At 48.5% G+C, this 11,964-nt stretch overlaps 2 protein-coding genes across 6 annotated transcripts in view; one reads left to right on the top strand and one right to left on the bottom strand.

Annotated features, from left to right (window-relative positions):
- KIF21B (kinesin family member 21B) overlaps positions 1–5,916 on the top strand; it is a 76,683-nt gene extending 70,767 nt beyond the window's left edge. For 3 of the 5 annotated variants that reach the window (XM_021002973.2, XM_021002974.2, XM_021002977.2), the window contains 2 exons: positions 311–511; positions 919–5,916. In XM_021002973.2, coding sequence (XP_020858632.1) covers positions 311–410 — 100 coding nt within the window. In that variant the 3' untranslated portion in view covers positions 411–511; positions 919–5,916. The remainder of the gene's footprint in view (positions 1–310; positions 512–918) is intronic. The other 2 variants (XM_021002975.2, XM_021002976.2) reach the window with 1 other exon arrangement.
- A 4,183-nt stretch (positions 5,917–10,099) lies between these two features.
- The window catches only part of LOC144457705 (maestro heat-like repeat-containing protein family member 7), a 31,949-nt gene continuing 30,084 nt past the window's right edge, over positions 10,100–11,964 (bottom strand). Inside the window, 3 exon segments of the mRNA XM_078155777.1 lie at positions 10,100–10,532; positions 10,535–10,642; positions 11,619–11,678. Coding sequence (XP_078011903.1) covers positions 10,498–10,532; positions 10,535–10,642; positions 11,619–11,678 — 203 coding nt within the window. The 3' untranslated portion in view covers positions 10,100–10,497.

Genomic DNA, 11,964 nt, shown 5'->3' on the forward strand with positions numbered 1-11,964 from the left:
TTCTCCCCCACCACCTCCCAGCTGTCATCCCCTGCCAAGAATAGGGCCTCCCAGGAAGGGTACAGCAGCTTCCCTCATACCTCTCACCCCCAGCCCAGGTCCATCCATCTATTTGTCTCCCAGTCCCCCATGGAGGGGCCCTCCAGGCCACCTCATCCTTGGGGGGGAGTTCTACTCTACTTGAATTGATCTTTTCTTCCTTCTTTTCCGACCATATTCCCTCTTCCTGTCTCTGTCTCTCTCTGTGTCTCTATCTCTCAATGCATTTCTATCTCTCTCCCCCTACCCTACCCCTCTTTCCCTGTCACAGTGACTGCCGGGTAAAGTTGTGGAGTTACGTCCCTGGACTCACCCCCTGCCTTCCACGCCGCGTCCTGGCTATAAAGGGCCGCGCCACTAGCCTGCCTTGACCCTCTTCTTCCCTCCCTCTCAGTCCTTTCTCTCCTTTCTTATTCTCCCCTTCTTCCCTCTTCCTTTCTTTCTCCACTTCGATCCAAGCTGCTTCTTAACGGTATGAGATTTTTACTCCCTCATCTACCCGACCCTCCCCATCGTACCTGATCTAGAGAGCAGTGCTGTCCCTCTCCCTCCCCGCCCACCCCTCAAAAAGTCACACATTTCTATCCCCACACTCATTCCACTTCTGAGCATGAGCAATGGGGCAAGACATCTAGGAGAGGGTCACAGGTAGCAAAGGGGGGGAAGGGGGAAAGCTGGCACAATTTTCAGCTGGGCAAAGAGGGCCCCCTCTCACCCCAGAATCCCTCAGCCCCCACAGTTAGGGTTTGTCCCCTGCTCCCCAAGCTGAACTTGGGGCTTTTGGAACCTGACCCTCAACTCCCTTCAGGCCAGTTGTCTGGGCCCACTTTAAGAGCTGACCTGTGCGTCGCCCTCTCTCTCTTTCTCTCTCCCTTCCAGTGACCTGACAGTGAAATTCTGGAGCGGAAGGCGGCTACCAAGTGGCACATCTTAGGAGGAGAAGCCAGAGGGGGCACTCGATTCCACATTTCCTCCAGCAGCCTGGACATCATCTAAAGAAAAGCCTCTTGAGACAATTGAGGCCCCCTAGGTCCAGGCCAGATGATGCTGATGGCTCTGGGCGAGAGGGTTTGGGCATTCTTTCCCACTCCTCTCCTAGCCTTCCTAAGTGGAGAGTGTTCCCAAGCCCATTGCCCCCGGAGGGGGAAGGAGAGAGGGGAAAGACATTTAAGCTGTGAAGCCAAAGGGCGCTTTTGATCCCCACTCTTTCTCCTGAAGCTCCTCAGCTTCTTCCAGGTCTGGCCCCATTTTTCTTCCTGCTAAGTTGTCCCCTTCTCACCCCAACCTCAGGAGCTCTCCAGCTGGCCTGTGAGGAGACCTTGGGGAAAATTTTACTAGTTCCCCCCCTCCAGAAAGCCCCATGGTGGGGAGGGGATTCTGAGCCAGGCTGAGGGGAACCTCCAGCCCCAACCAGCCATACTTTAACTTGGAAATGACCTTGCTGTTCTTCCCCCGTCCATCTGAACGCTGTGTTTCAGATGGGCATCTTTCTTCTGATCCCCTCTTGCCCCTCTGGTGTCCCATTCCTGCTTCTGAGTCCTCAGCCTCCTCCCCCAAAAGGAAGGAGGTCAAAGGACAAAGAGTCCCTCCCTCTAGTAACCGTGTAAATTAGGGATGGGCAGCTGCCAGGCCCTCCCCCTGAGCCTTCTCCCTGGGGCCACCACCATCCCATCCCTAGGACTCAGCCCTCCCCTTCCTGGGGTCCGAGCGGGCCCATCCTTCAGAAAGTTCCATCTGAGGGGAGAGCTGCAGACTCAGCCTGGTCATTTCATCTATTTAATTATTTATTTATTTATTTATTGCTGGCGCTTCCTGGATACCAACTTGAAGTTTCTTCTGATATATTCAATCCCTTGAGCTCTCCAGGACCAGGGAGTCCTGAGGAAGGGGAAGGGGGGGAGGGCAAGGTGGGGGGAAAGCCTGGGGAGGGGCAGGAAGGGTCCTCAAATGGAAAAGGGTACTGCACAGCACCCTTGAGCCTCTGTTTCTGAGCCGTCCAACTCACCCTAGCCTTCGACACATTCTGGGATCGATTGGGGAATAATCCCTTTTGATTTTTTCCCTCGTCTCCTTCCTGTCCTCACCGTTATCTCCACCATCACCCCCTTCCTAATTCCCCCCAACTGCCGCCCGATTCTGGGCTATTCCTGGCTTTCCTCTCTGAGAGGGACCATTCTAGCCCTCGATTCACCTCATACCATCAGACGCTCCAGTGCCTTCCATGCCCCTGGGGCCTGGCACCCTGAGCTGGGTGACCTCAGGCAGTAGTGCCAGCCACATGTGTCTTGCTGCCTCCCCCTTGCAATCTTCCCTCCTGGTGACTGCTGCCTGCCCTCCTAGCTGGATCTAACTTGAGGAGGTCTTGCTTGCTCTGTGCCCCACCCCCACCACCCCCCCTTTGCCACCACATGCTGTGTTACAAACCCCATCGAGGAGGGGATTCCTGCCCCACTCCCACATCACTTAAGAAGCAGCTTTTGCATCCTCTCCCTTGTTTCATGGTACTGTGTATAGTAGAATGTCTTGAGTAGTAAGGACTAAATTTTAGGTCTGTTCCTTTGCCCCTCCCACCCCCCTCTCCCCCATAAGCTGAGATAGAACAGTGTTTTGTGCCAGGGGTATGGTGGGGAGTGGGCTCTGAAGGTTCTCCATGATTTTAACTCGACCATAGCCCAGTTTGTCTCTCCAGCTCCTTTCTCTATAGTTATTCAAGAGACACATTTCCAAGCCTTAAAACTGGAAGGAAATAAGGGAGAATCATTACTCATTCAAAAGACCCCATGTCCTTTGGGGATTTTTTTTTTCTTTTTTGGTCTGGGGGAGGGAGGGGGAAGGGTGTTGGATTGAAAGAGGCCCTGGTTTTGTTTTGTTTTTCTTGCCCAGGGCCTACCCACTAGGTGAATTTTGTATTAAATTAATGTCTGGGGTTCCCTTCCTGGTGGAACCAGTGAACTCATAGACTAATCCAAGGACTCCCAGGGAAATGCAGTGGCTTCTTTGCCCATCATATTTTTCTGCTACCGCACTGGCCCTTTGCTTTTCTGGCCTGTTCCTACCGGGCATGGACATAGAAGGATTCAGGACCCGAAGCCAAGCACGGGAGCTGACGTCTCACTCGTCGTCTTCAGAGAGAGCTTGTGGCCTGGTGCTTCTGGAAACAGATATGAGCATCTCTCCTCCCTCATCTCCCTGCACTTGGACTGACCAGAGAATACAGGCCCCAGGTGGGCAGGAGTCCCTTTTAGCTTCTAAACAAAAGTAGCATGAAAGATGACAGAGGGGTTCTTCTCTCATTTATGTACAGGCTTTTAGATTTCCTGAGGAGTTCAGGTGTCTGAGAGGGAGAAAACTTGCAAGGGGAAAGCTAGTCTTACCTTTCCCCAACATGACCCCATCCTTTTAGAGTCAGCAGACCAACATTCCCCCTACCGAGAAGCAGCAATGACTTTGCAGAATGACTGTGTTCACAGTTCATCTATTTGCTGGACATGGGCTGAAATTTGGGGTCATTTGGTTGCAGGAATGGAGTTGTAGTCTTCAGGGAGTAATAGACAGTATAATTAGTTACTCTCTCCCAGCCTCCATGCTTGGGATGGCGGAGCAAGAGTGGAAAGTCAAATTTTCATGTCCCACAGACACCTCCCCTGCACTCCAAAGCAAGCATGTGTTTGTTCGCCTGCCCCTCCTCTTCACCCCACCATCTTTGACTTGGGTCTTGCGCCCTGGGAGATGAGGGAAGAGTTCCCTCTAATAGGGGCTGCTGCTTACAAACATTGGACATACAGACATACAAGCCTGCACAACCTGCCCTCTTGACTCTGGGTCCCACCAGGTCAAGGGGAGCCGGCCTGCAGTAATGGGGACTGAACTGTGAGTTTTTATTTGTCTCCCACTCCAGGTCTGATCCCACGGTTCCCCTGTGTTGTGGGTGTTGTCTGATTGCTTTGTTGTTGATGTTGGGTAAGCTACCTCATGGCTGGGCCTGGGCTTTGCTGTATGTGAGTGTGCTGGCTTTCCAGAAACTTGAAATCCTGAGGCCCTGACAGGGTCATTCCATCCCTAAGTTGTTGGGCAGCTGAACTTGAAGAAAGCTGGGTCTCTCAGCACTTTCTTGAAGAGGAGTTGGGAGGCACAGGCTTTAGGTCTGAGCCAGAGAATGGTGGGGAACGGACTGCAACCGCACAAGCATTTACCAGTATTTTAAGTGTTATAAGCACAAAAATGATTGTATTCTGAGCACAAGGACCATAGAGCCTGAGCACAAGCCCTAGACTGAGGAAGCTTAGACCCAGCTTTGGAGCACAGGATGGCCAGGCCCCCAGACCTACCTCTGGGTCCCCATCCTTTTTTTTTTGCCCTCAGTCCAAAGAGGACTCATGTTGGCCAGTGTGTCCTGATCCAGACAAGAGAATTCCCAAACTTGCCTTGGCTTCCTTCCCTTAGACCAACCCCAGGGGCCATACCGTGGGGAAGGAAGTCCTGCTATCCTGCCGGGCCCTTTCAGGCTGTCACTGCCCACTGTGCCCCAGAATGAAGGAGCCCTATTCCTTTGGGCATTAATCAAGGGTAGTTATAGAAAGGACTGAAAGACAGGCCGTGCCAGTATGTGCTATCCTGATAAGCCTGGGGCATGAGGACATAAGAGACACACGTCCTCATCATTCCCCCAAAGCTTAGAGATTAAAGGGCTCTAAGCCCATAACTGTCCCTAGACTCTGGCCTCACAGACCTTTCTCCTGTCTCCGAACAGCCTAAACTGATTTAAGGGCCTATCAAGTCTCCTGGGTTAGGGCTCTTAGCTAGGGCCCAGATTCTCAAGCACAGTATTATTGTCCTTTACAATATTTGCTCTCTAAGTTAGTGGCAGCTCAGTCCTGAGAAGGTGAGATTTGGAATGTGAGACCAGGAAGGGAGCGACCTTAGAGGCCATCTCTTCCATACACTCTTGTAATCCCCCACCATTTGCAAAACAAAGTTGATAGTGGGTAAGCATCTATGAAAACCTATACCAATGGGTAGAATTTTATGAATCTCATAGGAATTTATGAAGTCAGGCCCCTCTGCTGCCCTTCCTTGTCCCCTGGAAGCCTGCCCTCTCCCTACACCTGGATGGGCAGGTCCCATCTCTGCCAGGTTGGCTTCCTGGGGTGTTTGGGTTGACTGCCCTCAGTGCAGGAATTCCCACTGTGCAGCTGCTGGCCTTTTACCATGCCTCTAGCGCCAGTGTGCCACCCCCTCACCCAGCTGGTCTGGATCCTTTGCCAGGCTGATCTCCATCTTCACTGAACTACCAGGACCTCTCTTCTCCCTTGGTTTCCCTCCTGGCCAGATGCCATTCCCTAAAGACTGACATTCTATTCCTCTGGTTCCCTGGCTCTAATTGAGCCTGGAAGTCCATGAGGGGAAGAGGTTTGTGGGGACAGGGCCCAGCAGTTGAGCAACCATCACTGGCTACTTCAACCTCCACCTCTTCCCCCACTCCAGCATCACCACTCATCCCTCTCCCCAGTGCACAGCTGAGGGCACAGACCCTCAACTGGGACCCTGCTCCCCTTTCCACCATTGCTTGAGTTACTGAGATCACAAAGTCCGCCAGCCTCAAAGGAGCAGGAGTGTGTGCAGAGGAGACACCTGCCTTGACCTGGCCACCGGCTAATTTCTAGAGGCCAACTTCTCTGAGGCTCCAGAGTCTGCCCTTGCTCCTCTCTGTGACGTGTATAGCACAAGGTGTATATATGTTTTGTACCTTTGCGGACCACTGTACATAGTGTAAGAAAGCTATTTAAACCTCACGCTGTACATTTTTGTTTTCAACCTAGATGTGTTGGTTCCCAGGAGGTCTTCGTAAATAAAGCCAAAATGGCCATTGTTTGTGGACATCGCTGCTGTGGGTGGGTGATGTTTCCCCTTTCGTTTGTGGCCCCAGCACACAGGATCAGATGCCCCATGGCACTGCTAAAAATGAAGTTGCTTGGGGAGTAACATTTCCACAACCAGGTTAACTTAAAAAAAAAACTTTATTCGCAAAAGTCTTATTTAAGGTATCATGCACAGTTTGTGAAACCCAATCAAACGCAGAAAATTTAAGAGGAAAGTTATTTGCTTTGGAAAAGAGTTCACTTCAAGACTCCTTTAAGTAGCCTATTACCTGCCTCCACTCCCACATACATTTAAAATACAATTAGATTTGAGTAACATTTTCATTGGCTTGGTAGAAACTTTTCGGTGGCATATCAATTCACAAAGTACCCCTGCATACCTTATTATTTGGTCCTTAGGACCTCCTCAAACTGCACGACCAACTCAAGTTTGTGGGAAAATAAATTTTGTTTCAAAACCTTGCCTTGAGATTGAGAAAAAGCATTGCTGTCTTAGCTCCTGCTGCCCTGCTCTCTTGGGGGTCAGAGGCCCCGCTCACCTTCAAGTCAGCCCACTTGCAGGCCTTGATTCTTGATGATTAGACTGACCCTTTGGAGATATAACAAACAAAGGCAGGACCCTTAAGTCACAAGATTCAGGGCAATTTCTGGGGAACTTTACCCAGGAAGAAGGAAAAATAGATTTCATAGTCCAAGATATACAGAAGTAAGATTTTTACATTGTTGATTTGCATTTGGGCCTGGGGAGGGCCAAGAGCATGACAAATACGCTAAGGAGGCTTGTGACTTCCAGGACCGGTTGCATAAAGCAGTCCGCGCTCTCCACTCGCACGCACCCCTGACAGCTGGCGGCAGCTGATGGGGGAGCCTGAGCACAGGATAGAGCTGAGACTGGGGGGAGTGGGTGACAATCTCTTTGCCAAGCCAGAGATTAGAGAAGTTTTTCATCTTGCTTTTGAAGTTTATTTTCAAGCCCAAGCAAATGACTCCAGCTGTATTCCGTGGCCCAAGGCCAAATTAACCAGCTGCTGGGCTCAGAGGATGGTCAGAGATGGCAGTACGGAGACTGAGGGACAGACAGACAGACAGACAAACCAGACAATGAGGGGAAAAGAGGAAAGGGATTGGGGAAAGAGAAGGGTCTTTCTGACAAAAGACCAATTAGTCAAAGATAGACTCAAGAATATGGGAGCAGATACAAATGGGGAGTCCCGATCAGCTGTGGCAAAATCTAGGTCAAATTCAGAGGGCATTTAGCTCACAGGGAGTCCTGCTGTTTGGGATATAGTCACTATTTCCATCAAGTGATGGAGCAAGAACTCCCAGAACTCTGCACAGTTCCATGGGCAAAGCCATAAAGGTCACAAATATTGGGATTAGATGCTAGGAACCAACCAAGTCAGCAGCAGCAGGTTAGCTTCTCTGTTTGGCTTTTCCATTAGGTTCTTTTAGACATCCAGAGACAGGAAGGTGCCGTATTGTCTCTTTACTGCTCAAGGTAGAAATAAATGCCAGCTCTCCGTTATCCAAGTCAACTTGGCCCAGGGTGTGCCAAACTATTGTCTCCCATGATAGAATGTAAACTTGAGAACAAGATTTTATTTATTTATTTTGGTCTTTGTATCCCTAGTGCCCAGTGCATTCAGGAGATAATAAATAGTTGTTGATTGAGCAATTGATGGGAAATGAAAATTTTTTCCACTCCCTTTCAGATTTGTCCCAATTCTGTTCAGTCTAAACTAATATTCAAATAAATCTGTATTCTCTGGGCTTTATTTTCTTTATTAATACGATGAAAGAGTTGGAATAGGTGATTTCTAAAGTCCTTTCCAATTCTGACCCCCATAAGTAAGACTGCCTGTCATAGCGAATGGAGTGCTGGGTTCAGAGGACTCAGGGAGACTTGAATAGGTTCTAGTCGTGACATTAATTTACATTCTCTAATATCAACAGAGCCTTCAGTATTCAACCAAAGCCCTCAAACCAAAAATTTTGCAGAAATCAAATAACATTAACATCATAGCAACCCTTTTGTTCTTCCTTAATTGGCTATCTACCACATTACCCACAGTAGCTGTTCCAAACCACCTATCTTCTTGAACAACCTGTACCAATCTCTCCCTACTTCCTCTCAACAGAGGACCTTACTTTACTGAAAAAGGACAGGCTGTCATGGACTTCTTTCTTCCCTCTATTTTGTACCTTAAAGCCTTTACTCTCTCTTTATTCTCTCCCTTTACTTCTCCTCTGCTCCAGGTCTAATAAAGAAGTGTCCCTTCGCCCCAAAGACAACCCCTCTACCTGATATCTACTCTTCCCATCTCCTCTTGTCAGCTTATTGTGAGCCACATCTGACTCAAACCAAATCTGTGGTTCAGATTTGGGATTTTAATGAAATAATACATTCACAAACCACTGAACATTTAACAGAAGGAGTTTGGGGATTTGAATGTGATGATACATTCATAGACCACTTAACATTTAACAAAAGGAGATTACTCGACAGTGGCATAGAAAAGATACTCAACAAGGACACAACATTGGTTCCAGGGCCAGGCGAGTCTTGAAGAAGACTAGGATCCAAGAAATGAAGGTGAGGAAGCTAAGCCTGAGAGATGGAGTGTTGTATATAAGGAACAGCAAATAGGTCAATGTAGATGGATAGGGGGTATAGAGGGATATAGAGGGCTAGTGTGTCAGAAGATTGGAAAGAAAGGGAGGGGACAAGTTGTGAAAAGCTTTAAATAACAGAGGACATTATATTTGATCCTAACAAGTTTATTGATCGGGTTGGGGAGGTGGGGGGGGCAGTGTGACATGATCAAGTCTATTATTTTAGTAAAACCACTTTGGCAGCTGGGAGCAAGATGAACTGGAGTGGGGAGGCTATTGTAATAGTCCAGATGACAAGTGATAAGTGGCTGAGCTAGGGTGGTGGCTGTTATGAGTGGGAGAGAGGGGGACATATACAAGAGATGTTCTGAAGATTGGGGAAAAGATAATGAGTTCTGTTTTGAACGTATTGAGTTTGAGATGCCTGTAGACATCCAGTTCTAAATGTCCAATAGGTATCTGGTGTTGTGGGGTTGGAGCTCAGATGGAAGTCTAGGGCTGGACATTCATCTGTAGTCTCCTTTGCTCAATTATCCATGGATAATTAAATATGGATATCTAGGATATGGATCCTGCCTCTTAATGACAGGTGTCCCACAAGGCTATGCTGTTGGTCTTCTTAACCCTCTCTTAGTGATCTCTTCAACAACTGTGAGTTAATTTATACTTTCTATGCATATGGCTCCCAGATCTCCATATCGAGCCCTAGCCTCTCTCTTAACTGTATCACTAAACTACCTGCTGGATATTTTCAGCTGGATGTTCCATAGGCATCTCAAACTCAACACATGCAAAATGGAGCTCCTTATCCTTTCCCCTGAAATCTATTAAGCCAACCACTCAGTTTGCTGGTGCTCTTGCTTGCTAACGCCTACTTCCAGCCCACCCCCTCGGACCTCCTGTGCACTACTCTCTCACACACTCCCCTAGACTCAGTCTCCCTATCCCACTGCCTGTCCCTTGTGTAGCACCTCCCCACTTCCTGATGGCTCTTCCTCCTTCTCTTCTGCCCCTTGGAGTCCTTAGCCTCGTGCAAGGCTTGCTTCATCTGCCATCTCCAGTGGTCCTGCTGCTTCTCCATGCTTCTTTCCCTCAGATTATCCCATGTGTACTTTTCTACGTAGGCCTCAATGCTCACCCCCCAGTAGAATGTAAGCTTTTTGAGGGCAGCTGACAGTTTCCCTTTTGTCTTTGCAAACCAGACCTAGCACAGTACCTTCCACATAGTAGGCACTTAATGCTTGGTCATTTGGACTTTGGATCATGGGGGCAGGTAGAGGAACCATTTGGGGGAATCAGCCTAGAATCTGACTTTACTTCAGAGGAGAGGACAAAATGAGGTCATCCTCACAGGGCCAATGGAGATTTGATTTCTCATAAACAAAATATGAAAAAAGAGGGGAAACTGAGTCTAACCAACTCCAATTTTTCTCTTTATTATGAAAATTTTACAGGAATCAAATAGCATTAACATCATGAGTACAAGGCTCAGAAACCTCATTTTATTTCAACAAGCACTGACAATAAGCTAACACTTATACAGCGCCTACTGTGTGCCAGGCACTATGCTAAGTGCTTTACAAATATTACCTCATTTGATCCTTACAACAACCCTGTGAGGGAGGTGCTGTTTTTATCCCCACTTTACAGATAAGGAAACTGAGTCAGGCAGAGGTTAAGTGACTTGCCCAAGGTCACATAGCTGGTAAGTGCCTGAGGCCAAATTTTAACTCAAGCCTTCCTGACTCCAGACACACACACAGAGAAGCAAACATAAGGTAATATGAAGACAGTGAGGGAACAACATCAACATGGGAAAGGCAGATGGTCAGGGGAGACCGCCTGGGTACTTGTGAAGGCAGTTAGGGATGAGAGGTGAAAAAGGAGGGCATTCCAGGCGTGGGGCATGGCCTGAGCAAAGGCATAGGGGCAGAGAGGCGGAGGCCACTGTGGCTGGCCCTCTAGCTCAGTATTTCAACTGATTTCTTCTGAACCAACAGCTACACACTGGAAAGGTCTTGGTTGAATCTTCTTGACCTCCAGGAGGTAGATGGTCTGGGTCGCCAAGCAGGCAACAGCTGGGTCTGGGTCACTTTTCAGGCGCTTTAGGGCTGCAACACAAAACCCGAAAATGGCACTTCAGACTGGGGGGCAGGAGAAGGGCTAACTAAGGGAGGCCAGAGGGAAAGGCAGAATGCCACTGTTTGGACCTGAGGGTCACAAGTATCTTCTGATGGCCTCTACTGCTCAGCCCATCTGATTCGGGCTGCTTGAACAATGCCCCAGAAAACCTGCACTGTCCTGGGATGGAGGTGGGACTCAAGAGACCTGGTTCTACTGTCACCTGCCTTATTTTCCCCATCCTGTTCCTCTCTGTTGTCTCTCCTCTCCTGCCAGAGGACCAGGAGGATTAACTAGTTATAAAGCGCTTTGAGAGCCTCAGAAATGGCCACCTGGAATTCAAGCCAGTGCTCAGAAGGGCTATCCAAAAGTTCTTTCTGCATTGCCCAGGAAACAGTGCTTGAGAGCCCAGGGAACCAAGAGAACAAGAAAGGTGGAAATAAGGAAGAAAACTTTTAAAAGTGATTTGGTCCAAACATTATCAGAAGAGTGCAGATTGACTTGTAACTTACGTATTACAAATGGGAGGGAAGCAGAATGCTCACAACCTCAACTTTATTCCAAAGTAATGAGGTTAGGTATCCCTGCATGAGACAAAGTCAAGGTTCCACCAATCCTCTAATCAGGAGCAATGTGAGTCCTTCTATCTAGTCCACCCAAGTCACATCACAACCAATAGTAGTGCCTGAGCCAAAAGTGTGTTGGGTCTGGGGACAGGTGGAGGGTCAGTGGGGTATAGGTTCATGTATGGCTCACTACTGTCTTAGTAGGGTTTTGGTAGTGCCCCAGATGTCTGTCTTGCAAAACGGATTTGGGGATCACCCACACCTCTTTACCCCACCACTAGAGTGGACAGTTGAGAGTTGACTTTATTATTTGAATATGGCCAACTGTTTTCCCTAGTTTCTGGCCCACCCAACCCTTACTCACACCTCCAAGATAGAAAAACCTAGGGCCACTTCTCACCTGAAGAGACTTCCTGAAGTTCCTCCTCATTTTCCACAGCCTTGATCTGGATAATCTGGCCTATCCAAGGACACAAAGTTGCCTCAGTGGCCAGAGAGGTGCTTCCTCAACATGCTTTGGGAGCTGGAAGCCCCCACTCTAAAACAGCTCCCAGTTACATAGTGCTTTAAGGCTTACAAAGAATTTTATACACACACACACACACACACACACACACACATATATAATCTCCTTTGATCCTCTCAATAACCTTGATGTTCTTCTTATTCCATTTTATAACTCCGGGAACAGGCTGAGAGAGGTTAGGTGACTTATCCAGGGTCAAACATCTAGTATCTGAGACAGG

This window comes from Phascolarctos cinereus, unplaced genomic scaffold (genome assembly GCF_003287225.1).
Source record: "Phascolarctos cinereus isolate Bilbo 61053 unplaced genomic scaffold, phaCin_HiC Scaffold_5;HRSCAF=322, whole genome shotgun sequence".
In the NCBI taxonomy this organism is placed as follows: domain Eukaryota; kingdom Metazoa; phylum Chordata; class Mammalia; order Diprotodontia; family Phascolarctidae; genus Phascolarctos; species Phascolarctos cinereus.